Genomic DNA, 27,454 nt, shown 5'->3' on the forward strand with positions numbered 1-27,454 from the left:
AAAACTGGTTTAATTTTTTCAAAGAAAATGTTGCTATGATGGCATGTGTCACATTTTACAACCACAGGACCAAAAACTTCTTTAGGGTCGGAAAACTTGGGCTACATCATATTAGCAAGTAATGTGCGGTGGGAATGGATCCGTAGAAGAAAAGCTGTGAGTGCTGAGGACTTGGTGGTCACAGCCTGTATTTTTTCAGAGGTAATACCCTGAGTGGACTCTAATTTCAGGGAATGTTGGAACAATAAATCATTGTTGGAGCATGTCTTTCATTTTAGTTTCATCAAGTAGTGCAAATAATATACTTAAAGACTGCTGCAAAATGAATAAAATATGTACAAGAATATACTACTTATTAAACTTTGTCATAAATATATCTACTTGATTAAAATAATTATGTAGAAGTAAATATTTTCATTTATGGCATGAACGCATGACATGAAATCCACAAGCAGATCTGAGATGGTTAATACTATAAAGTATAAATAAACCCCCATTGTTCGGGAAGGAAAATGGTCATTGTTGAACTGGATAAAAGAATGTATTGGGGTTTTTTACGATTATATGATAGAAATAGAAAAAATTACTTTCCTTAACTTTTCCAGGTACTTGCAAGTAAAAAAACCCTGATATAAACTTGGTTTTCATACAGACAGAGGCTGGTGTACTGTGGTACAAGTCCAAGAGATACTTCAGACATTGTTTTAGAAAATGAGTAGGATGTTATCATAATACTTGGAATAGTGAAGAGTTTTTGGGAAAACTTCTGTGACAGTCAGATGGAATTGCTTTTAAATTGTTGTCTGAGATAGAAAGGATGTGTGTTTTGAGGTAGAGGACTACTTTCAAGAAGCAGCTTTCTGCATGTAATACTCAAAGCTTACCATTTTGAATGAGTGTGTACCAAATACAAAAAGATGGAGGAAGATTTCCTGATGAAATAACCTGTAAACAGAGCAAGTTAATCTGTGTTATGACAGTAATGATCAGCTTGTTACTTTCACATTTCCTCTTAATTTCTTGGTGAATGCAAGTACAGTTGCTATAGATTGTTCTTAAGTGGTTTAAATTCTTCTGATTTCTGTGGCCTACTGAAATCCATTTGGTTTGTTTTAACCAACTAATAGTATAACGTCAACAGAGCAAGCGGACTAGAGGGAGTAGAACTACTGTAAGCAAATGCCAACCAACTACAGCTTCCTGGACCCAAGTTCTGGTAGTTTTTCCACAGTAAAACACTGAGAGGTGATCAGGTTATCTTTTCAATTTAAGACTTTTGTTGCCTAGCATTTCTAACCCTTGTTCACCTGTCATGCTTAAAACCAAACCAACAACTCCATTTGAAAGCAAAATGGAAAATCCTTTTCTGTCTATCCCGAAATACTTAGTCGTACTTTGTGTAGTCCTTATGCAACTCTCCCTGCCTCTGACGATGGAATTACCATAACAAGAGTTTCTGCTGTATTTGAGCCGATGGTTTTTGTGAAAATTAAGCACACCTGTACAGTGAAGGGCAGTCTAGAGCCTGGCAACTTGGGAGAAAATTTGGCCAAGATCTGCTAGAGCAAATGGGTTTGCCATCTTGCTTAAGTAATATTAGCTCCCAGCTAAAATCAGTGGCAACTTTTAGCAGAATAAGGGGGGTAATTAATGTAAACAGGTGGAATGTGGTTTTTTCTGCACTACATTACAATCCTAGAATCATTAAGGTTGGTAAAGGCCTCTAAGATCATCAAGTCCAACCATCAGCCTGAAACTACCCTGCTTACTCAACTATGTCACAAAGTCATGTCTACATCTCCAGGGGTGGTGACTCCACCATTTCCCTGGGCAGCCAATGTTTCACCACTCTTTCAGTAAAGAATTTTTTCCTGTTATCCAGTCTAAACCTCCCCTGGCACAACTTGAGGCCACCTCCTCTCATCCTGTTACTTGAGAGAAGAGACCAATGCCCACCTTGTTACCACTTCCTTTCAGGTTGTTGTAGAGAGTAATAAGGTCTTCCCTCAAGTCTCCTTTTCTCCAGACTGAACAACCACAGTTCCCTCAGCTGGTCCTCATAAGATTTGTTCTTTCCAGACCCTTCACCTGCTTCATTGTCCTTCTCTGGACACTCTATAGAGATGTAGTCACATACTCTTGGATATTTGTTTGTTGGTTAAAGAACAGAGTAATGTTGGGTCCCAGGAGAGGCAATTCATCTGCAGGAGCAGGGACACCTGGAGGTGGGAGGGTGGGCTCTCCAAGTAGGGAGCTTCATTGCAGAAAGGAAGTATGGGGAAGGTGGAAGTGGGGACAGATGATGTTGGAGGAATTTGGAAACACTGAGTATGTAGGTATGGGATTAAGAAGGGCAAAGCTTATGATGAATGGAGTCTAGGGAGGTTATGGGGGTCTGAGTACCAGTTCAGACCCAGTAAACTCAAAACATGGGGATCAATTTTGTTTTCTACACTAATGCTTTTATGCTAAAATGCATTCATTTAAGCAATCTGAAAAGTGAAGCATCATGCTCTCAGTAGGTAGTATGGGTTCAAGTCTGTTCTAGCAGTACTACACTCAACAGAAGGCTCATTTGTGCCAGGCTACTTTTGAAGTTTGTCTGCTTTTACAGTCTGGCTCAAATAACCAGGAGGTGTAAACTCCAGCTTGTCACTGCACAAGAGATAGATGTTAACATAGCATTCTTCTGGCTCACTTAGTGCTTTTTTTGCTATAAAGAACATACAGGAACATTTATCTTGCAGAAACATGCATGATTTCAGCTAGGATTAGCTGCCTTTTCAACAGACTGACCAGCTGCTTATAGTACCATAAAAATGTTTTGGAAGAAACCCAGGTGTTCCAGGAAGTTATGAAGCATGAAAAATTTAAAGAATAAATACAAATAAATAGCGAATAAGGTTTGTCATTTACTCTGTGCATGCAGTGGGCGTATAGTTGTGTATACTACAGTGACAGCTAAAACTAGCACCTTTTCCACAGTAGGCAAGGGGCTGTTTGAAGTCAGGATATTAAAGGAATTAGATTGATTCCAAAAGAATTTCAAGGGAATGAAAAGATTTTAGGAGGAGGAGCACATGGTAGTGGTCCAAATCAAGCTTAGCTGGTGTTCTTCCCAATATTGGCAATAAGAGTTTGCAGGGAATCCCTGAGAAAGATGTGTGACAGTGGTGGTGTTCTCATCCAGAAGGTTGGACAAGCACCTGAAGATTTACAGAATAGTGGAAGTGATGGAAAATAAACCTAAAACTGTGGGATGTTAGATGCCATCTCCAATTTTTTAAATCAAATTCAGATAAGAGAGCTGTGTGTGGTTACTATCATTTTTTTATATCATTGACAGGGTTGTTTTAATTTTAGAACTTGCACTGTTTTGGTGGGGAATATGTACACACTTGATTATGATGGAAAGCAAAGCGTGGTCAGATAAGTAGTCATGCCTGTCAGCCTTGATAAGTTTTCATCAAAAAATGCAGTAATCTCTTTGTTTGCAACTCTGTGTTTCCCCATTGCCCAATTTTTGGCAGCAAGGTATTTGAGAGATTAAAGGAACGTTTTTTCATGCTGATCTCACCAAGAGTAATCATACCAAGTCACTCCCTTGTTTGGAGTCATTTGCTGGCTTTGCTCCTTCTGTATCATGTTCAAACTTCTCACCTTCAAAGTGCAGTAAGACTTTGCTCTTGGCAATCTCACTTCTCATTTATTCTTTTCATTTTTTTTCTGTCAGTCTTCTCACCTGGAATTTCCTCTCATTTTCTTGGCGCAACAAGTAAACTTGCTCATTTTCACATCACAGTGAGGGAAGCTTGTTTACGTTCTTTTTCAAAGTGTAAGAGCCTTTAGAACAATACAGAGCATTACTCTTACATTTTTGCATTGTTGATAAGCCCTCAGGAGCTTTTGATATTTGTGTTCAAATCTCAGGTTCCCTAAAGTGAGGACACAGGGGCCTCTTGTGTTCCACTGCTTTGTTGATAAACCAAATGTTCCAATATTGCACACTAAGTAGATGAACTTTTTTTTTTTTTAAATGAGCAAACAGTGTGTTTTGTGTGCAGACTTGTGAGTGAATTTTAAATGTAGATGGTAAAATAGATCTGTTTTTCCAATATTGATGGCTTACGTTTGATGCAAAAATGAAAGAAAATATAGATATTTTGATTAGCTGTACTAAGACTGGTTGATGACATAGATATTTCTATTTGTTTCTTTCTTTTATTTCTCCTGCATAGCACAGTCATGGGTACCTCATTGTTAATGGAGTCTTTAGGTGTTAGCAATACCCCATCGGGTTATGTAGACTCCCTTTTTGTGTCTTTATAACACAGTGAGATTTTGTGTTACTGTGTTTAGAGAAAAAAATAAAAGACTGTATTAGACGAAAGGAAATGTTTCTTAGCATTGCAAGATGTCTCCTTTCCCTGAGATTGCTGTTGACTTTATCTTCATCAACTACTTCCTGTGCTGCAGAAATTTTCATGGGCTGTCATATAAAATAGGTCTGCCATACTGGCTTTAGAAACTGTAGGAAGATGTTTGTGAATACTTTGTTGGATTGTTTTTTGGGGTTTTGTTGTTTTTTTTTTCTTCCTGATGGCTGATAAAAGCTGTTGCAGATTTCAGATTGTAGTGGTTGCAGTTTTGATGCTTTATTTGTTTGTGGAAGGCCTGTGGCATCTCTAGCTGCCTCCCATTAAGCCAATGGGAAAGAAAAGTAGAATCATAGAATCATAGAATCAACAGGTTGGAAAAGACCCACTGGATCATCGAGTCCAACCATTCCTATCAATCACTAAACCATGTCCCTCAGTGCCTTGTCCACCCATTCCTCAAACACCTCCAGGGAAGGTGACTCAACCACCTCCCTGAGCAGCCTGTTCCAGTGTCCAATGACCCTTTCCGTGAAAATTTTTTTCCTAATTTTCAGCCTAAACCTCCCCTGGCAGAGCTTGAGGCCATTCCCTCTTGTCCTGTCCCGTCACTTGGGAGAAGAGCCCAGCACCCTCCTCTCCACAACCTCCTTTCAGGTAGTTGTAGAGAGCAATGAGGTCTCCCCCTCAGCCTCCTCTTCTCCAGGCTGAACATCCCCAGCTCTCTCAGCCGCTCCTCATAAGGCCTGTTCTCCAGCCCCTTCACCAGCTTTGTTGCTCTTCTCTGGACTTGCTCCAGAGAGCGAGTATTTTGGGTTTATGTGAAAATGTCTATTTAATCTGAAGTTCGAGCTCAGAATGGCATACATCTTGCTTGGGACATAATTATTTCACTCTTTAAGCAGTTGCATATAGGGCTTTTGACAGGGAGAGAGACTCCCACATAACCGTGTTAGAAGGATAAACATTAATTTGGGTAGCATCAAAAAGATGCTGAAGACGTTTAAGTTCTAGTTTATGTGGAAATTAAAATGAAATGAGTGAAAGGGGAAGGCTACATAATAGCCAGGTAAGAATGCGTTTAGGTAAAGAATTTAATACTTGGGTATGGTCTTTATTTTGGGAGTTTTTCAGAGGGCTTTATTTTTGCCTCTGCTGTAGTTGCTGTTTTGTGATTTTATGTTCATATAACAAGCCAAAAAACAAGTGATAATTTAAGAATTTGTGTTGGCACAGGAAAGCTGTCACACTTCCTGTAAACAATTTTGGATACGGAGCTAATAGTTACGAAAGACGTTTACTGGGTGACTGGGCAAAATGACGCTTTTTTGCTAAATGCAGATGTACTGTCTAGCAATTTGGTATTTTGAACAGTTGAATCCTTCTTTATTCTGAGCATCAGTGATACATACCACAGAAAACTGAGACATTATTTCCAAGACTTTTACCAGGTCTCCTGACAGACTCTTGACTTTCATATACTTTATATTGTGTGATTTTTAAAAAAAAAATTATTATTTTCACTTATTTTTTCTGCTTCTCCCCTTCTCACACCCACCACTCAAAAAAAGTCTTTGCCCTATGATTGTACAGCTGGCTTGAAAAATAAAAGTGCAGCACTGAGTCAGTTATCTACTGCACCCATTTTCCAAAATGCTTTTTAAAAAGATAATACCTGTGAGCTAAGTTTCTTGCTCTTTTACAGGTGCGTGTAGAGAAACTGGAAACAGCAACACTGCCCAGAGCACTTAGTGTTTACCTCCCTTTCAGTGTCCATAGGGATTTTAATATTGACAGATTGGGGATGGTTGGGGAACCCTAGATAGATTCTAAAATCTTACCCTACAGTGGAAGTTCTTTAGGGATGTACAAGTAGTTTGTGGCAGTTTGAAGAAGGACTACTAAGTCCCACTACCCAGTCTCACAATCGTACTTCTCCTCTAGATGTATGCTTGGTTAGAGGGGTCAGCATCTATCTTTTTCCTTCTTGGAGTATGTAGTATTCTGATCTTAAAAGCCACAGGATGTATTACATGAAAACAGAATGCTTTGGAAAATACAGTGGCAGAAAAGTTTCAGTGGAATGAAATGAACTTACGCTGCGGATCGGCTTCATATGTTTGAAGATATTAGAAGACCCGTATTGTTGTGGAATGGAACTGGGACAAGGAAAATTAAGAGTTTTGTGGAGACATCAAATACCAATGAGTTGTAACATACCAAGAGAAAACCAATGGGGATAGTTACATTTTCAGACTGACCAGTGAGCTTGATATAACAGCTTATAAGAGCAGATCTTTAAAGCAAATCATTGCTTTTGGAAAGAAGTATTTTATATAAACATCTTAAGCCTACATAGTGCACACTTTAAAGTTTTGTTTATATTCTTACAAGGTTCTGTTTTTCTCAAAACAAAATGGTTTTATATTAAGCAACTAATCAAAAATTTTTAAAGCCTTGGAATTAAATTGTTTAATTGTGCATTGGCTTTCATTTTCAAATCATTGGGAACACAGATCCAAATTCTATTCTGTGTCTTGGAAGTCACCTCCTTTTCTCGTGTAGAGCTGTTTCCTCATGGTTCTTTTTTTTTTTTTTTCCGCATGGGAGAGGCAATCTCTAACCTCTGAAGTGCATACAGTGAAAGTATTTAGGAATATCCAGTGTGCAGGATATATTTATTTTCTCCTCTTCATTTCTTCCTATTTTTTACTCTATTGTTTGGTTATTTTGAGAGTTTAAGATTAGTAGAAAGTGTCCAAAATTTTCTTTACTTAACAAACCTCAGAAAAATAAATAACTGAGAACTTTGCATTTTGGATAGGCAAAGGAAAGAAGGTGGCATTCTGGACACTTCTCTCTCTTTTTTTTTTCATTTGAAAAAAAGTTCTCAAAACCACAGGCGTTGCACAGAAAGGGACAGGGCTAAGTGCCTTTGGAAAGCTTTGTAAACGTCCCTAACCTTCCCTATTATTAGCCTGATTGCTTAGGCCTTAAGGCAACATTTTTAAATTCCTTTCATTCTCCTGTATTCCAGCTTTTACTTTCAAAACAACTTTGTGGGAGAGAGTTGCCCATACTTATATTAAACAGTCATAAATTTGTTTCGTGACTTCAAACTAGAAAACATGCAAAAATGTTTTCTTCTAGAAGCTGCTAAGACAGAGGAAGCAGAAAGGACTTTCATAAACTGGCTACTTTAAGTAGGTCATTGATAGATGACCTCAAAAGAACACATAAAAACTATTTACATGGGAGAGGAGTTACCCTTCTCTTACAAAATACAGGGTTCTCTGAGCCTGTGCTCTGAATTTCTTCTGCATGTTACCAACAGTAAAGTTAACTGCCGATGAAGTCCTGGAAAGAGTCAGGCAAAGGGCTTCGGGAGCGCTTGGCATTTCAGCCTGTGCTAGATGGCTGAAACCTAGAAACTAATGAAGAGTGTTATAGAATCATATTCTGATATGTCTCACGTTATTAAAAATAGAGCTAGTGCTGGTGTTACCTCTCATATATTGTAAGTATTAGAGAAAATTTACCATATTCTGTTAGCTAGAGAAGCTTTGCAAGTCTATTAAATAAATTTTAACTTGATGATCAAATTAAATAACTTATAAATATCATCCCATTTCTTCATTTATATTAATGTAGAATTTTTACTGATTGCAGTTATTCAGCTTTTAAAAAAAATGTAACAATTATGTTGGCTTGATTGTGTTTTTTATCCTGCATCCTCTTTTTTTTTCCCAAAGGAATATTTCTTCAAAATGGTTTTATAGGTCTTGGTTAAGTTATGCACAGATGGTTTTCAAACCTGGTCTCTTTCATCAGAGTAACCTGGCTAGCTGGTTTCGTCTTGATGCGCAACTTCTCCTGCTTTTATTACAATCAAAAACTGTAACAAGTTACAACTAACCATATTTGAATATAGCATTTCAAAACAACATTTTTTTTCTACCTTAAGTCATATGTGTGGTGATTTTATATGTGCTGAGAACAATGAGATTTAGTACAAATACATCATTAGAAACTAGAAGTGAATATAGTTACTGACATTAATGTTGCTCACTTCCTTAATCTAGTGAACTGTCATATAAAAATGACTGTTTCACTGTATTCAGTAGATCAAGAGTAATTAATATCAGATGATACCAATGGTTTATGTTTATGGTAATTACAGCATACTGGCAACTTGATACAGCCTCCTGACATAAAAAACATCTTAAATTTTTATCATTCAGATAGCAGGAACCTCAGAGGTATTGTAACTAGACATCATTTCATTTTCATTGATGATCTCTGTGTCTTCCAAGATAGTTCTGATGGAAGACAGTTCTGATAGAAGTATGTAAAATTGATTCCAGTAACAATTTAGTGTCAGATGCAGATTAATAATGCTTGAATTAGCATTTCTCTGAGTGAATCCGACCTCATTTGTATTGTTCCTTAGATGAAAAAAATAAATACAGCAAGCTAGCTTTTAACATTCTATTTGGATTATGGAGACACTTTGTGTTCTGGAACTTGGAAAGACACGGGGAGACTTAAGTTTCAAATGTTATCACCTCTGAGTTGGTGTATTCTGTAAAACTGAGTAATTAATTTGTTCAGATGACAGCAGTACATGTATGGCTTAACATAGGAAGCATGTTTATTTCCTTTAGAAGGAAGTCCTACTGAAGCAAGCATATCTGTTAATATAAGCAGTTTAATAAGGTCTTCAATAAAGTATTCTTATAAGCTCTGTGTCTCAAAATACATGAAAATTTAAAGGCAGGTACAGAAAGAAGAGAGGAGACTGCAACAAAGAGTGGAACTAGACGGATCAGGTGGCTTTAAATTAAGACTTGGGAACAGATATTGGAGCCAGCACGATGAAAGAAACATGAAAAAACCATAGGTGCAAAATGGAATGTTCTTTAATGTAGGACTGGACAGCTTGGTAAAGGCCAAAGAAGGCAATAAAGCAGAAATATACATTAAAGAAAGCAATGAAAAGGCTTCATTTGAAAGATTTAAGTCAAGACAACAATATGAAAGAGAATTGACTAGAAAATGAAAAGAAGCAATATTTTAGTTGTCATTCAAAAGTTTTGAATACCTACAAGTCAGAAGATGAAAGGTTGGGTATAACTGTACCTACTAGAGAATGTACACCTAGGGAACTTGCTTGACTCAAATCTGCCTTTCAACAAGTTTGCTGCAGCATATTTACAGGCTCCTTTCCTTTAGTAAAGGCAACTTTCATTGGCAACCAAGTAAGTCTTACAATACTGGTTCTTTGGAGGAAAAAAGTTGGACTTATAAAAGACCCTCTGTAGCACTGGACTTACTGTACTTTCAATTGCAGTGTGATTGGAGATATTTTGTAATAGTTCCTCATCTTGTCTTGGGTTATTAATGTCACTAGTTGTTTGAGGAACTGCATGGAAAGAAAATAAAAGGTAGATAAAGACAAATAATTTTTCTGCCTTTACCTATAAGAAAATTGCAAATAACCGATGTTTCCTAAAGATTCTCTTATAACGTGTTTCTAAAAAATAGTAACTTCCAGTTTTCGGCTTTCTATCTGTTCCATTCTTTTCCTTGGGAGGGGATTTACTGTTTTTGCTACTTTAGCTTATGTGGGTTCTCCAAGTGCAGTTAAGTTATATGCTGAACACTGCTTTATGCCAGGGTAAGCATACTTACATTTGGGCTTCTGCCACAGAAACTCCTTTTTAAGAAGAAATCGGATCTTCTGTTTCTGTGCAGTCAAAAGTTTATCTTGGCTTAAGCTCATGAAAAATACATACAGTTGCATATCATCCATTAAAAAAATGAGAGTAAAGGTCAAAATAGGGTGATGGAAGACAAAGTATAAATCTGAACAGGGAAACTGTAAGCAAATTCTGTGGGTTTTAAAGACAAAATATCTAGGTCAAGAGAAGAAATCTGAGGGAGATGAACCTCACATGTACATGAATGCATATGATTTTTTTTCATATTCTTGTTAAGCCGTTTGTTTTGATGTCATTATATATTATTAATTTTATTTTCTTTAGAGGGATCTGGCATGTGAAATATATGTATAACCATACCTTAGCTAAAAATGAATTTGATCAGTTTGTGTATAAGCAGTAGCATTAGAAGGTCAAATATTTTTGCATAAGGATTTTGCATCAGGACTGAGGAAATAATTTTAAGAAACCTATTTTGTGTGGATTATCCGAGTTTTATATTTCCTAAAATGGTTTTTGTCTGGGTTTTGGGGTTTTTTTGTTGGTTTGTCAAAGAGCTGGCAGGGTACATGGCAGCTGTAAACCTATGGGTAGGCTGCAAAGTTTTTATTCCAAAGCCTTCCTTTCATGTTCAGCCAAGTGAGAGACACAGAGTGAAATGTAAACTCTGGCTCTGCATATCCTCATGGCCTTCTCTCCTGGTGAACAGCCAGAGAGGCGAAAGGGAGGCTGAAGCTGCCCAAGGCCGCTGACCACAATGGGTGGGTAGGCACCATTGTGAGCTGCAGCTCTTGTTTTGCTCAGAGGAGGAGAAATGTGAAGATGGTGCTCAAGGACCCTTGTACCAATACCCTGGGAGTGGTGCTCCCCATCGCACTCACTTCATCCTCCCTCTGAGACTGAAGGAAAAGTCATTCACTTTACTTCTCTTCCGAGTCATTTAACTATTTCTCTTTAATCCCTGGCAGTCTGACTGAGAACTAAGTATGTATTTTGTTGAACTTTGTTCTGCTTGAAATTACAGAGTGGAACCATTTTTATTTAATGTGGGAAACAAGCTTTGCAGAAACTCAATCTATGCACTGGGAGAGGAACTTCCTATAAAATACAAACAGATGTTTGTGCATTTGAGTTAAGGTTTATAGTCTGCAGAAATGCAATATCGAGTTCTAGCGATTAAATGATGGCTAATTGATGAGTTGGATCACTTTAGCATGATCTGCTGCTCTGACTCTCATGGTTTATCTTGGTTGTGTTTGGTTTTAGAAAGATTTTTTCTGAACTATATTTTACACACACAGGTAATCTTGAGGTTCTTTCTTGATATGGTGTAATAGAAAGCTTTCTTCTGAGACAACAGGGCAATTCCTGGGAGAACTCCAGCTATTCCCTCCAGTGCAAGAGAGAGGCCTATGTCTTGTAGTAGCCGTAGTTGCTTGCGTCCCTTTTCCTACCAAGTAAAGGGCAGTAATTTGTTTGTTTATTTGTTTGTTATTGGGATGGAAGTGGATAAGCAAGCAGTGTTTCCTCTCTTGTATAGAGTTGTGGGTTTTTTTAGCTTCACTCTGCCCTGTCCTGTCCAGTTCTGTCCTCCCTGCCCCCAGTTCTCTCTCTGCACTTGATCCTACTATATCTACACTGGGTGCTTGCTTCATTCTGTCTAGTCTGTAGAGAGCACATGGAGCTAAAAACCACATACATACAACATTTTTTAGTTCTACTGTTATGGCCATGAATTTTCCCCTCAATCAGTTGGGACCCACAAAGTCTCTAGTTGATATCTTAGTCTTTTTCCCTATCCAGGGTTATACAGAGTATGCCCCTGGTGTTTATGTTCTGCACTGATGCAGTTAAGTTTGATTGTGAAGAAAAGTACTGTTTGCATCAGTCTGAAGATCACTAGGTTTTGTGAGCAACTGCATAGATCCTGCTAATATAGTATCTGTAGTACCCATGCTAGATGCAAAAAAATGAACCGTGATTTGCATGTTATGTAAATCATACTCATCTGTACCTAGAATCATAGAATCACCAGGTTGGAAAAGACCCACTGGATCATCGAGTCCAACCATTCCTATCAGTCACTAAACCATGCCCCTCAGCACCTCATCCACCCATCCCTTAAACACCTCCAGGGAAGGTGAATCAACCACCTCCCTGGGCAGCCTCTGCCAGTGCCCAATGAACCTTTCCATGAAATTTTTTATCTTAATGTTCAGCCTAAATCTCCCCTGCTGGAGCTTGAGGCCATGTCCTCTCATACTGTTCCCTGTCACTTGGGAGAAGAGGCCAGCTCCCTCCTCTCCACAACCTCCTTTCAGGTAGTTGTAGAGAGCAATGAGGTCTCCCCTCAGCCTCCTCTTCTCCAGGCTAAATAACCCCAGCTCTCTCAGCCGTTCCTCATAAGACCTGCTCTCCAGCCCCCTCACCAGCTTTGTTGCTCTTCTCTGGACTCGCTCCAGAGCCTCAACATCCTTCTTGTAGTGAGGGGCCCAGAACTGAACACAGTATTTGAGGAGCGGTCTCACCAGTGCCGAGTACAGAGGGAGAATAACCTCCCTGGACCTGCTGGTCACGCCGTTTCTGATACAAGCCAAGATGCCATTGGCCTTCTTGGCCACCTGGGCACACTGCTGGCTCATGTTCAGTCGGCTGTCAACCAACACCCCCAGGTCCCTCTCCTCCAGGCAGCTTTCTAGACAGACTTCTCCTAGTCTGTAGCACTGCATAGGGTTGTTGTGCCCCAAGTGCAGGACCCGGCATTTGGCCTTGTTAAACCTCATGCCATTTGACTCAGCCCAGTGGTCCAGCCTGTTCAGATCCCTTTGCAGAGCCTCCTGACCCTCCAGCAGATCCACACTTCCACCCAGCTTAGTGTCATCCGCAAACAATATGAAATGTTATCAAGTGCTCTGTCTTCTGACCAGTGAGGCAGACTCAAGGTGGTAATTCTGAGAATGTCTTTGCATTGTATGTGTACCTCTTGACATGTTGCAAGTTAAACTCCAGTTTACAATCTGAGCTGGCAGAAGATTTGAGTGGAGAGACATACCATACTGTAGATGTGGTTTATAACACCGCCAACATCAAATTTCATTAAAATTTGCAGTTTCCATAAGGTGTGGCATTAAAGATGTATGATACTGTACTCTAATGGACTATAAATGCTGTCTTTGCTATGGAGAAACTGCCTTGGTAATGCAATGTTTGCAGGGTAAGCTCCCCTCTAGGTTTTTTAAAGTTGGAGAGAAAAGAGAATGCAGCAGACCTGGTACTAGAGTTGTAGAGTTTTGTGGCTCACTCTTAGAAATGTGGAGGCACAGACTGAGCAATTAAAAAAGAATATCTGCATTGTATAAAAGGGAGGATGCCACAGGATTATATTTTAATCCTTCTAAAGTGCCTTCAAGTGTAGTACTGATGACCTGTAGCTTTCAGATATTATGGAGGAATCAAGTGAAGAAAACCCAAGGATGCAAATCTTCAACTGATTTTTTTTCCCCAGTAATTCTTTCAAGCTGTGTTTAAAATAAATAAATGAAAAGGGTTGTTTCAGAATGAAATATCTCACCTTTAATAAAATGAGATTTGTTTTTAAAGCTGGAAAACGCCTCTCTTATGCCCTCCTCTTCAGCATTCTGGGTCCATGAGATAAACAAAGTGAGGAAAATAATAAGCAAGTCAGGCAGAAAATATGCCTTAAAGGTCCTATAACAAATTTGTTATTCTAGTGCTGTATTTTCTTGCAGTATTTTTCTGTTAGATCTCTCAGGTGGCCAAGATACTTTCTAGTTTGTTTGTTTGTTTTTAATGTTTAAGCTTAGTGAATTATTAGTGCATGAGGCTTAAAGTGTTATGGGTTTTTGCCTCTGTTGTGTCTAGCAATGCCACAGCATTACTGAAAATCATAATGAAATTTAGGGGGAAAAGGTGTCAAGACTATATATAACCAAATCTCTTTCTACATGTTTGGGTAAAATCAGTAGAATCCCTGCAATTAAATAGTTCTATTGTGTGTAGCTTTACTTTGCAATTTTATACAGTTTCATTGATAGTCTCCCAAATATAATATAAATTCTATTTAGTAATACTGATTTAATTCTAGTGATCTTTTCTTCTTCTTTCTTAGGGTGTACCTCAGTTACCATGTGCCAAAGCATTGTATAACTATGAGGGAAAAGAACCTGGAGATCTTAAATTCAGTAAAGGAGACATCATCATTCTGCGTCGACAGGTGGATGAAAATTGGTATCATGGAGAAGTCAATGGTGTCCATGGCTTTTTTCCTACTAATTTTGTTCAGATTATTAAACCTTTACCTCAACCTCCGCCTCAGTGCAAAGCACTTTATGACTTTGAAGTAAAAGACAAGGAAGCAGATAAAGACTGTTTACCATTTGCAAAGGTAAGAACAGAATAAAATTATTATTCTCTTTCAATAATTTCAGCCACTTGGATAAGAAATAATAAGACTGTTCTGTACTCTTGTATGCATTTTTTTTTCAATGGAGCTGCACAAATATGGAAAGGGCAAGTAATTCTGCAGGTATTTCTTCTATGTTGATTAGTTTTGCCTTCCTTCTATTCTTAAATTACATATAATTTCTCTGAGGTTTTCTTTTTGAAAGTGTTGTTTTTCATAATTACAGTTGTAATGTTCTTGATTTATGAGAAATATGTTATGAAAAATGTCATGAATTAAAAGTGTTCCATCTTCTAAAGAAATACTTATTTTAAATTGTTGAAGATGATACTATTTTCAGCTTCACATTTAGTAGATGATGTTTTTAGGATCTAGATTCTAGACACAAAGTGCTACTAAACTTTGCCATTCTATAATATTAGTATTTGCCTTTTGGAAAATATGATGTTTCTTCTTACATTGTTTCTATTGTAATTAATTTTCTATCTTGCAGTGATATAGGATTTTAACAGGAAACAGAGCTGTTTCATTTTTTTCAGTTTCTGATTCGTTATCAAATTGCACAAAAATTTTGCAAGGTCAGATGTGAGCTAATCACTTTTTTGCCCTTTGCTATTAAAAATGAAAAGGATAGCTAAAATTTATAAAAAGGGAAGTTATTAATATATGGACAGACAGTGTTTATTATTATAACACAGAACAGCAATACTGTTGAGGATGATCGGCGTTAGCTTGCCTATTTTGATAAACTTACTGGCAAACTTTTTTTTTTTTCAATCTACAGTCTCATGTGACTAAGCTTATATGTTTCCAAATGCTTTAACTTGTGTATGAAACAATTATGTATCTCAGCATAAGCAAGATACATAATGTTTAACGTGCACATAAATGCTTTTTTATGTAACATCTCAAAACTAAATCTAATCCAAATGCTCCATGTAGATATGAAAGAAATCGTGTCACTTACTAGTGTTCTTAAGGTCTTAAGTAGAAAAGCAACATCTAGGGAAGATTAGGTAATGTGTTACTTGAGAAGGAAAATGATTGAGGTTCTGTTGATTAATGCCAAGGACTCAGAGGGGCTCTAATGAATACTCGACATAGCAGGAAGTTTGGCACTAAGGACAGTCATACAGCTGAGATTGACTGTGGACAGTTAGCTGAACCATGACAAAACAGAAGGAACAGCTGAAACCGACAACCTCAAAAGCGGCATGTTCCTGTTATAGAGGGCCTTCTCTGCGGTTCTTGTCCATGTATCTGCTTCTCTAAGTAACTGTGCATTGTGGACGGAAATTAAATTAGAAGTTTAATTAGAGCTGGGAGGCATAATCACTGCATGTTCACACAGGATGATGTTGTGACTGTTATTCGCCGTGTGGATGAAAACTGGGCAGAAGGAATGCTGGCTGACAAGATAGGAATATTTCCAATTTCATATGTTGAGGTAAGTAAAGTTGGTAAGGTGGTGCCCACTGTGTATTTCATTTTCTCAAAGGAAAAATACTCAGTACTGGTGATGATTCTAGAATAACCTGAGATATAGATAGTCTTAAACCTAAAATTATCCAAGATCTGTGTGCTTATTTTGGGAAGTTAATTACCTCAGCAGTTGAAGCAGTGATTTTTAATTGGGTATTTGATAGCTGTTTTCATTGAAAGGAATTGGAATGAAAGTACTTGGAGGCAGTCACTGTGTTTTTTTGTTAATGCTGGGGTCATGCAGTCAGTCACAAACCACACTTAACTGCAGAATGAAAGCAATCAGCAAATCAGAGAAATACTAAGCTTCTCACAGTTCCTGATACCTGCATCTCAAAACCAAATTAGCACAACTAGAAAGTCAGAGAATAGAGGCTGTTGTTAAGCATGTAAACCATTGATTTTTAAATCCCTTATATAACATCTGTATCTTTATATATTTCTCACATGTGGTATGACAACTTACAGTGAGAGACAGCAGTTGAGAAAGTTTCCCCAGCCTTTCAAAGTTTGAGAGTTGAAAGCTATATCTTCTATATAGAAGGACATAGGTGACTAAAAACAGTGTGTACAGCTGCAACAATGATTATAAAAATTTGCATTACAGAAAGATATAGAGGTTTGGAATAGTGTTATTCTCTGGTAAGTATGCTGTGGGTACTTGGTAAGATAGGCTTGCTTCTCCTACAGAAGACATTTTATTTAAATAAATGAGGCGGAATGGTGAAAGAAAAAAGTATTTTCACATTACCTGTGGGATGAGAAATATGTCCCTCAGGTCACAGAAGAAATGTGTAACCATACTAAGAATCAAGTAAAGCTTTACTAATGCAATTTCTGAATGCCCTGATGAGATGAGAACTTTTTAAAAAATGACTGTATTCAGCCAACACAGAGGTTGTTGGGTTTTTTTAAAGGTAAAATCTGTGTATTAATTTTTCTCGGGTTTTGTGAGGATCTGTACATCCGGGGAAAGAAATTTTCACATGACTGAAAAAACAAGGCCAAAACAGTTTCAACATGCTTAGTACAATTCTGGCTTCAGTTTAAGACATTTTGAAAAGCCAGTTTAAGAAGTTCTTGCTCCCGACTATTCATTCCTTGCTCCTTGCAATTAACTGCCCCTTCAGTGCAGCCAGTAAAGGTTTCTGTGGTGCTTTTTAAAACTAAATCACTTAACTTAAACAAGTTATAAAAAGCTTTTTCCTGTGGCTGCCACTTGAGCTAAATGTTTAGCTAGGAATTCTGTTTCAACCTATACTGAAGTTCACAAAATGAAATATATACTTGGAAAAAAAAATATGTAAAAATGATAATTGGTCACAAAATGTATTTCACTGTTGATTTTCTTCAGACAAATTCCATCAGCTAATAAAATATGTCTTCAATTAGCCCTTTTAGAACAGACACAAGCACTTGTGTACACACTCGTAAATCCCTACTTCAATAATATGGGAAATCTAGAATGATAAATAATATCCAAAGGGATAATTCAGATCAGATAGGGTTTCTTTTTTTCAGTATCTACTAAAATAAAACTCATGCTGTGGTGAAGAGCAGTCAGATATGCAGAAAATACCAATCTGAATTTTGCAATACCTGTTTTTGAGATTATATAACTGTTGTTCTGGAAAAAGTACAGAGAGTTGATGCAAATAGGTATGTCAAACCATTCTTAACTATGTTATTTTTAAAAACACTGAAGATGAGAATTAATTAATTTTTTGTGGGATTTTTTATGCGGAGTTTTTAGTTACATTTCCCAGTCCTGTGATCATTGCTTATTTTTGTAATAATGACGGACATATCTGTGCCTTGTGCGTGTTTATCCACACCTTTTTTTTTTCCTTCTCTTTTTATAAAACGTGTGAATTAGTAGCTGCATGTACTGGGGATTTTCTGAAGTCTTTAACTTCACGTTAAATGAGTGTAGTCTGTGATGTATAATCTGTGGTATAGGTCTGATACTTGAAATGTTTCTTGTACAATGAGGTCACGGGATAAAATTTTAGATATGTTGAAGTCTATGAAAAACTCTGATTATATTTGAGGATGATTTTACCTGGGGGAATACTTTATGATTCAGTCATTGCTAGTCTGCTCTATTCTTTTATATTGCTTTCACTTATGAAATTTGTGGTAATAAAAGCTAAGGCTGAGAACATTTTGAGAGCAATTTTAATAGTGATTCCATTAAAAATACGGTTTGTTAACTGACTCACAAAGTGTTGTCTTTATCTGTAGACTTATACCATGGTGAAATAATTATTTCTGTCCGCAAATGAAAAATAAATAATGCATAACAGTGCAAAAAAAAGAAGTTCTGTTTTCTAAGAAGTGCTAAAACCAAAGAAACCCTCTAGCTTTACTGGACTAAGACTTGATAAACATATTTAGATTACTAGACTTTTGATGGATGGAATTAAAACATGCTTGCATTAAAAGCAGATCAGCCAGGTTATTACACAATAACGGAATAAAATGAAGCGAGCCTGGAAACTGTATGATTGAGTTCATAATACTTCATAAGGTAAGTTGGTAACACTTGCATTTATCTCTTTTCCAAAAAGAGAGATTAGTCAGAACTAAGCAGATACAATGAGAATTCTTCTATGGAGAAATACAGTTCTGGGTACAATACACATTTCCTATGAAGACCTCAAATTTGGCATTTTGGAGTGGTTTAACACTTAGTAAACACAACCCAAATCTAAAAAATATTAGAACTATAGAAGTTATTCAGCACTTGTACAGAATAACCAGAAAAATACAAATGCCCAGAAGAGAAAAAGAAAAACTAGGGGAAAGGAATCACTTTTCAATTAAAATATCAGTACAAAATAATGTCAGCTTTTGTTTTCCCAAGTTAACATGAACAACCATGAAACACTTTTTTCTTAATCCTGCTCTTCTAGTTTTGTTTATAAATAATATTATAGGATGTGGATAGGGGCACCCTAAATGATCTAAAGTATTCACTGTACCAGAATTTTAAGTTCATTGTTATTTTAACTGCAACCATCAGTTAACATGATACTTTAACCAGTGAGAACGTAAGATGTTATGTACCTAGTACTGTGTCGGTTGGGTTATATTTTTTTTTTTTAAATTGTGTGTGTACATTTGAGATTGACTTTAGGCTGGATTTCTTGTGTGGTCTTTTTAAATGTTGTACTTACTAGGCTAAATTTCGTCTATCAGTGTTAGGTGATGTGATCTGATTTAAAGTGCTCATTAGAAAAAACAGACTTTTGTAACAATACTAATTTGGAAGAATAAGATAAAATCTTTTATGGGAACTTTCCTCTGCTTTTTTTACTGTTTTGCCTGCTCAGACCTTAAAAGAAAAAAAAATAGGTAATCAGTGAATGTTGTGTGTTATGCCTGAGAACAGAGGTTGTTAATTTTGAGTAGGAGACGATAGTCTAATTCCCACTATATTTGAATGTGATAATCTCAATGTTAGCATGGCAACAACAACTTCTGAGCATCACAGCTAATGAAAATTTCACTAACAAAAAACTACAATACAGAACTATTTTATTTGTTTCAAAAGAATCAATATAAACACAACTTTGCTCATGATTATGCTTTGTTCAAGATGTGCAGTCATTCTTCTGCTAGTTTGAACAAAATATTTGTTCCAAAACTGTAATTCCTAAGCTAAATTTGGGTTTGTAAGCTATTGCCTTTCCTCTAGGATGACGCTTAGCAAAAATAATAATGGAAAATAAGGACATTTGCTTTAGTTCCTCTTACACTTTACTTCGGTTTTTTTGAATGTATGTGAAAATGAAATGTTGTTTAGAAATTGGAATAGTTTTGTTAGTGTGGAAAAATAACTACTTGGCAAATGGTGATGTACTAAAATTGCATTAAAAAAATTTTGGATGAACATGACTAGAAAGATTGCTTGAGAAGATGTTGTTTTCAGTTAATTTCGGAAAGTGATGATATTCTAATTCTGTCTGTGCATGAGTGAAGAACACCTGAATTTATTTGTAAATTAAATACAGTGAGGCACAACTATAAGTGGTCTTGGTGTATGTCCTGCATGGTTGTCTACTTGACAATTTCTCCACAAAGCTGCAAGCAGGTGGGAACCTGTCTGCTAGCCTCAGACCCTATCACAGCTCAGCTGGCTGCCTCTGTCTTGCCCCTGCTGGGAAAGTTGTTGTTTTCTGGGTTTAGGAAGGAGGAGGAATTGGTTTCAGGCTACTTCGTGGAGCCTCATTCATTTTGTTGAGTGAAGAAAAACCTGAATAAATATGAATATGAAAGTTAAAGAAAAGAAACTTTGGTTCAAATGTGCTTGTTCGGGAAAACGACTGACGTAGAAAATGTGGGAACAGATACAGTGATATTTGTTGCAGAAAGGAATGCTGTGTTGAAACACTTCATAGCATGAGTGGGATGCATTCCCATGGTGACTTTGACTGCTTGCTAGCTTTTTCACTGGAGAATACATGCAAGTTCTTAATTTCTCTTCCTAAGGAAGAAATAAAATGCACTCTGCAAAATATTTTGCAACTACTAGTGTCCTCAGGTTACTTCTAAGAAAAGGGCAGTAATCAGTTCATGTTTAGGTTTATGCTGATGTCTTATTCTTTTGCTTCTCTGCATAAGGAAGCTCAGTATGTTGCTTATGTTTCAATCAGTCTTGAATCAATCCCATGGGTGAGCCTTAACTTTTCTCTGATAGGTTATTCACTTTATAGAAGTAATTCGATTCCACAGGCATTAATATTCACAATTTACAGTGCTATTGAGATCCTTACTCTTGTAGCTTCAGGAGGTAAACAAACATAATTAGGTGTAACAGGTACCTCGAGGTGGCTTTTGGTTTTGATTTTTACTCCTGGGTGATCCCTTAACTATTCTGATTAGGTATTTCTTCCTTCTAGAAATGAGTACTGCCTTTCTTTCTCTGATCTGTGTGAAGAGGCTCTTTGCTGAATAAGGGAGTAGATTAAATAAGAATAGAATTGGCTGCAGCCACTATTTAAGACCATATGGAATATACAGATTCTTAGGAAGGACGTGAGGGTTTTTAATCTGCGATGTGATAAAAAAAAAAATGTGCAGAATATATAAAGTGATTAGTTTTCGAAAAGTCTGCTTGTTTTTCCACAGTGAAGAATAGGACCCTGATAGCATGAGTAGCCTAGAAGGCTTTTGTTGGTCTTATTTTCTACTTGTTTTGCATCCTTCAGCTTCCTATCAGTGTTCTGTGATAAAGTAATGTTTGCACTAGTGTGTTAAAAGTGTGTTCACTCTAAATTTAAAATTTAATTATCTAAATGATAATTATCTATATAATGGGCTTGCAAGTTAGAGAAAGCTGTATGGTTATGTTTTCTGTACTACATGTGTGGTACAAAATCATTTTGTCCATAAGATCCGTGCAAAGTACTAGCAGGAGGGAAAAATCTAGCATCCACCTTTTTCTTAATGTTTGTTTACTACCGTGACATTGTTTTCTCCTATCCTTCCTGTTCTCTTCAGCTGCCTTCTAAAGGACCAACAATATGAACACTGGGAAAAAATTCTACATTCTCATTCTAGTGTCCTTTTTCAAATCCTCTGTTATGCCCCTCCTCCACTGCAATATGTTCTAGGTAGTTCTTCCTCTTGAAGTATATCATAATTTTGATTTTCCTGCTGTTAAATCCTAGTAGGTTCATATGTGAACTCCTCATTGTTCCAGTAGTTCTAGTTTTGAACTTCGTCTGTTTCTTCTGTACATGCATGGAATTTCTTTCCAGATTTCATTTTTCAACAACCACTTGAAAACCTTTACTGTATTAAAAAAGAAATAGATACTCTTTATACTTTTGTACCGTGCTTTCTATATACTTGTCCTCAGAACTAGGAGCGTGTTCTGTGTATAAGATGATGTCATTTGTGGGAGCTGCATTTAAATCAACATCAATGCTGTTGTGATTAATGGTGTTGTTTTTGTCTAGTAAAGTTTTGATGGAGTAAAATATGCTTTAAAACTCTTCATGAGCATAGTAGGTTTTGAGACTTCTGGAAAAATGGGTAAAATAAATAGAAGAAATAATATGCTCAAAAATATTAATAGTAATTCCACAGTAGCTTATTTCGTTCTTTTATCCTGATGTTCTTCAGAAAAGATTTTTCCTTTCTTCATAATTGGCTACACTTATCCACGTAGCAGTATTCATTTTTAGTGGAGCATATTGCCATTAGTTATCTTGTTCAGAAAACTGGTGCTGGTGTTACTTCAGCTCATAAATAAAATAGAGTTCTGACATTATTTCCAATAAATATAAAGGGTTTGTGAAAAATGTAGGGGTTCTTGTTTGGCTGTGTTGTGTCATTCACCCCCTTACCCCCAACTTACATTTCATTGTAAGAAGAACATGTGTGGGATTCCATATTTCTTCATTGGAAAGGATTTATTTGCATTTAATAGGATATTGTAACAAATCAACAACATAAATCTCATTGCAGGCAAAAATTCATTAGATAAGCTTAAAAAAAGAAAAATTCATTTGAGCATTCTTAGGCAGAGAGATTCTGCCTCTGCATTAGAAAACTCAGAGGCTGAGAGGGTTTCTACAGAATTGCCAATATGTTTCTTTTCTCCTTATATTTGTACAACTACTTGTCTCATACTTGTACAACTACTTCTTGCCAGGCAGTACAGTGGTACAGCTGGATCTTTATTCTGTCCTACTGTGTTCTTAAACCTGCATTTTGGAAGCCTACTTCTTACTATTGGTAGTGTTAAAGATATGTGCATAAATACCAAGGGACGCTCGGAGGAGTGTCTTCCATGAGCCCACAATTGAAGGTGTGGGCTTATGTCAGTTGCAAACAAAACAAAAAAGGCCTAAAATGAAGTGAAAATTCATTAAGTTTTTTAATACAGATTTCTGTGTTAGAAGGTCAGAGAGGACCGTGGTGATTTAGTCTTACCTGTAGATAACGCAGACAGTGGATATGGCTGAATTAATCCATAGCTGAACTTAGAGCATAATGTCATTTCTTGACTGAAATTTGATGAGTAGTCTACACAAGCCCGACTAAGTGTATTGCGATTGTAGTGAAAGACTTGTCATTCTGTAGTGACTGATTTTTAGAATAGGTCAGTATGTGACAGGTTTATTGTATGGTTTAAATTCTATTATATTATGAATTAGACTTTTTTTTAATATTCAGTTGATTTTTATAAATAAATAAAAAAATACTAATGTGTGACTATCTTTTGTAGTTTAACACAGCAGCCAAACAGCTGATAGAATTGGATAAGCCCTCAGGTTCTGCTGTTGACTCTGGAGAAGGTACCTCTGGGGCAGCCCACAACAGTTCAACCCAAAAGCACGCCGACGCTAAAAAAAACACCAAAAAACGACATTCTTTTACCTCCCTCACTATGTCCAACAAGTCTTCACAGTCTTCTCAGAATCGCCACTCAATGGAAATTAGTCCTCCTGTCCTCATCAGCTCCAGCAACCCGACCGCAGCAGCCCGCATAAGTGAGCTGACGGGACTTTCCTGTAGTGCCCCTTCTCAGGTAACTTACATGTAATCAACTATAAATCATGTGTGTGCTTTTTTTTAAACAACTATAAAAGCGTCTGGACTTGTTAGAGTATTTACTTCAAATTATTAGTTATATGTAATTAATATTAAACTAAGCTTTCACGAAATCTGTCTTCTGGCATGACAGCATTTAAGAAAAACATTATGCAACACCTCTTATACAATGATAGCATATATTTTTGGTCTTCTAAGCTTATTTTTTCACAGTTGTTAATTTCTTAGGTACCACAAACATTTTTATTAAATTGTGGAAACTAGAAAATAGAATGTTTTAATTTCTCGGGGTTTTTTCTGAGTTGAATGTGATGTTGGGTATAAATAAAGTGCATCAAGTAAAAGGTAAGATCAACTTGAAAATTACACAAATTCCAGAAATGTACCATATTAATCTGATTGTGAATAGTAGAAATATTTCTTCAAAGCTTTTAGTTATGAGCTACAGTACTTTGTGAAATATTGTCCATTTCACATAGAGATTACATTTTGGGAGAAGAGGTAGTAATGGAAACTAAGAAATGTTCATGTCGTTTTACATGAGCTAAGAAATATGTTTTATTTGCACATCTTTGGGAAATGGCAGCCTTTTATAGAATAAAAAAAGAGAACTGACATTGGTAACTGTCTTTTACGCTGCTAATCCAATGCATCTCCAAAATTTCTGTGAAGTCAGGGCTAAAAAAAAAGTGATCAGCATGATTCAATGTTGTTTGTATGAGTATCTTAACTGAAAATTAGTTCTAGTGTAAATGTACAGACAGCAAAGTAGTGGTGATTTTGACCATGAAGATTACAGCTGTGTCAAAACCAGCTCTTATTAAACTGCTCAGAACTAACCCTGCTAGTTTTTTTTCTTTGACAGGTTCATATCGGTACTACGGGGCTAATTGTGACTCCACCCCCTAGCAGCCCAGTCACAACAGGGCCTTCATTTACCTTCCCGTCCGAAGTTACCTACCAATCTGCTCTTGGTGTAAGTACTGTTTAAGAAGACTCAGCCTTCCCACTTTTCTCTGCTCTGTACAGGATTTTTTTTCCTCGAGTTCTGATACGCTGATTTGAAATATTTTATGATGATTGTATAAATTGAACTATAGCAAACCCACTATTGATACAATAATGTTTGCATTCTCTCAAGCTTATCCATTTCCCCAAATTTCCTCTGTCATGTCTCTGTAGTAAACACAAGAAGCCCACTTCCTTTCAGAACAGTGTTTCTTTTCACCATGAGTAGGAAAGAGATAATGTTGAGGGGGAGGTTACAGAAAACAAACAAGATCTTACAAAAAAACCCATGAACTTGAGACCACAGCTGCCAAGTATTTCTGTCTCAGTTAACTCAATATTATCACAGTCCTCTGAACTAAGTTTTGAAACTTTGCTTTCTCCTAATTAAATCAGATTATTTTAGTTGTATGTGTGCCTGTGACAAATGAAGAACTTATCTAGTGTGTCGTAATTTAGGTTCCCAGAGACCAATATGAAAAGCTATTGCAAATAGCCGTGTTTTAGAGGAAGGGATACATTGTAATGCTGTTTCCTTTCAACAAAGAAAATTACATTGTCTTCAGGAAGCGCAGGATTTCATTCTAAAACCAACTGAAATTCTTTATTTTGCTAATGCAAAGCTCTTTTTGCTAAGCTCTGGAATGTTTTGTATCACACTGTGCTTCTCAGAGCCTGACCTTAACTGCAGCAAAGATCATGGATACCACTTTTCAGAGATCTTCAAGGGAACTTAGTAAGCCTTTTTTTTTTTTCATTTGATTATAAGAATTCTCAAATTTTAATTCTTGTTTCAAGTCCAAAAATTGTGCCTGTAACTTTTGGAGTGAGGGCACAGTTGAATAGTAAATACACACCTATTTTTTTTAAACAAAAAAACCCCAAACCCACCACCACCAACAAAAAAGCCAAACCAACAAAGAAACTATACCCACCAAATACAAACAAGTCAAGATCCCCAAACTTGATGTTGCTTAGATGTCTAATTATCCTTGCAGCCTTTTACAGCAAGTAAAACTTGATAAATAGACTTGCTTCTAGATTTGTCTGATTTTGTTTTCAACTTTTGGCACCTGGATCATTTTACACATTTGTCTGCAAAATTGAAGGCAGAATTGTCTGTATTCTGTTACCAAATTTTTGTTGTTCAAGTAAATGCTTGGGTGTGGCTTGGTCACAGCTAGGAGGCTGCATTTTGACAGCTTTATTTGCGACTCTTAAGTTACGTTTTTCAGTTCTTAATATAATGCTCCTGCTGTTTTCTGAATCTCCAGTACTTTTTTCTAGCACAGTCAGCACATGGTAAGCCCACTCTAGAACTGGGGATAGTGCTGCACAGTCTTTTTCAGTGGTGGAAATATTGACAATATGGCCTTTTTACTTTTATCCTGTTAGTATGATGCTTATATCTTGAGAATTTGCATCCATTCGTTTGGCCTGAGTGTAAGTGCAAAATTTAGGTTCTGCTATATAACCACCATGATCCTACAAATTTGCATCATTATTAGTGATATAGAAATTGCTCTCATTCAAGTAAATGTATTTAACGTTCTTTGTTCATCAGACAGGTGACCTTATTAGTAACAATTGTATAGACAGTGTGGTTTTGCCCTGCTTTACGGGGTTATGCAGGCTGCACTATAGCAGTGCTTTGTCATTTTATTGTTGACTCCTTCAATCTCTGAATCATCTTGTGCATTCTGCTGTTAAGTGTATGTTACTTTCAAACTGATTAATAAGTAATCTTCTCATCTTTAGATTCATATTTTAATGTCACAGAGTGGTTGAGTTTGGAAGGGACCTCTGGAGGTCATCTAGTCTAACCTCCCTTCTCAAGCATGGCCACCCAGAGCCATTTGTCCAGATGGCTTTTGAGTATCTCCAAGGATGGAGACTCCACATTGTCCCTAGGCAACCTGTGCCACTGCTCAGTTACCCTCAAGGTGAAAAATTGGTTCCTAATTTTCCGCCTGAACCTCCTGTGTTTGTTTCACTGGGCACCCCTGAAAAGGGTGTGGTTTTGTCATCTTTGGACTTTGCCCTGTCCAGCCTTCTCCTGGCTGAACAATCCCAGCTCTCTGTGTTTCTTGATGGGAGAGACTTTCCAGTCCCTTAGTGATCTTAGTGGCCCTTTGCTGGACTCTCCAGTATGTCTGTGTCTCTCTTGTACTGGGGAGCCCAGTACTGGACACAGTACTCAGCACTGCTGAAGAGAGGGGAAGGATTGCCTCCTTTGACCTGCTGGCAAGACTCCTGATGAAGCCTGGAATACTATTGCCCTTCTTTGCCACATGGGCACATTGTTGGCTCATGTTAAACTTTATATTTACCAGGAATGACCCTGGGTCCTATTTTTCCATAGAAGACACGTGTCTAATACTAGAGGCAATTAGCTGCTTGTGTTCTAATCCGTATCATCTTTTATGCTTCTTTTTTCCTGTCCTCCAGAAAATGAGAGAACTGAGCAAACAAAGTCAGTTTTGGTATCATATGTGCTGTTCGGCAGAATACAAGTCTAGTTAACATATATACTGCAAACATTGAGTTACTGATTTGATTTGTGCATGAGATACATTTTGGAGAGGAGGGGGTAGGCAGAATACAAAGCATAATCTCAGAAGTTCTGTCAGAAGTTGCTTTTTTCCCCTGAGTAACAAACAGTTTTGTTTGTTATTAAGAATCAGTAGTTCTTTCTTTGATGGCAACATGGAAAATATTTTGTAGCTGGTGCAAAGTCAATAAACCACCTTGGGTGCTTTAGTAACATAAGCTTGTTCAAAAGTAATCTCACCATTGGTACCCACAGGCATTAAATTACAGTGCTAAATGCAGCATAGAGTGAAACTCCTGCCACATGATCATCCTGTATCCTGGAGTGC

At 37.0% G+C, this 27,454-nt stretch overlaps 1 protein-coding gene across 1 annotated transcript in view; it reads left to right on the plus strand.

The window, feature by feature from the left end:
- The window catches only part of SH3RF1 (SH3 domain containing ring finger 1), an 84,247-nt gene that overhangs the window by 33,740 nt on the left and 23,053 nt on the right, over positions 1–27,454 (plus strand). Inside the window, exons 3-6 of the mRNA XM_069855774.1 lie at positions 14,226–14,501; positions 15,871–15,966; positions 23,242–23,544; positions 24,433–24,543. Coding sequence (XP_069711875.1) covers positions 14,226–14,501; positions 15,871–15,966; positions 23,242–23,544; positions 24,433–24,543 — 786 coding nt within the window. The remainder of the gene's footprint in view (positions 1–14,225; positions 14,502–15,870; positions 15,967–23,241; positions 23,545–24,432; positions 24,544–27,454) is intronic.

Source organism: Phaenicophaeus curvirostris, chromosome 4, assembly GCF_032191515.1.
Source record: "Phaenicophaeus curvirostris isolate KB17595 chromosome 4, BPBGC_Pcur_1.0, whole genome shotgun sequence".
Taxonomy (NCBI): Eukaryota; Metazoa; Chordata; class Aves; order Cuculiformes; family Cuculidae; genus Phaenicophaeus; species Phaenicophaeus curvirostris.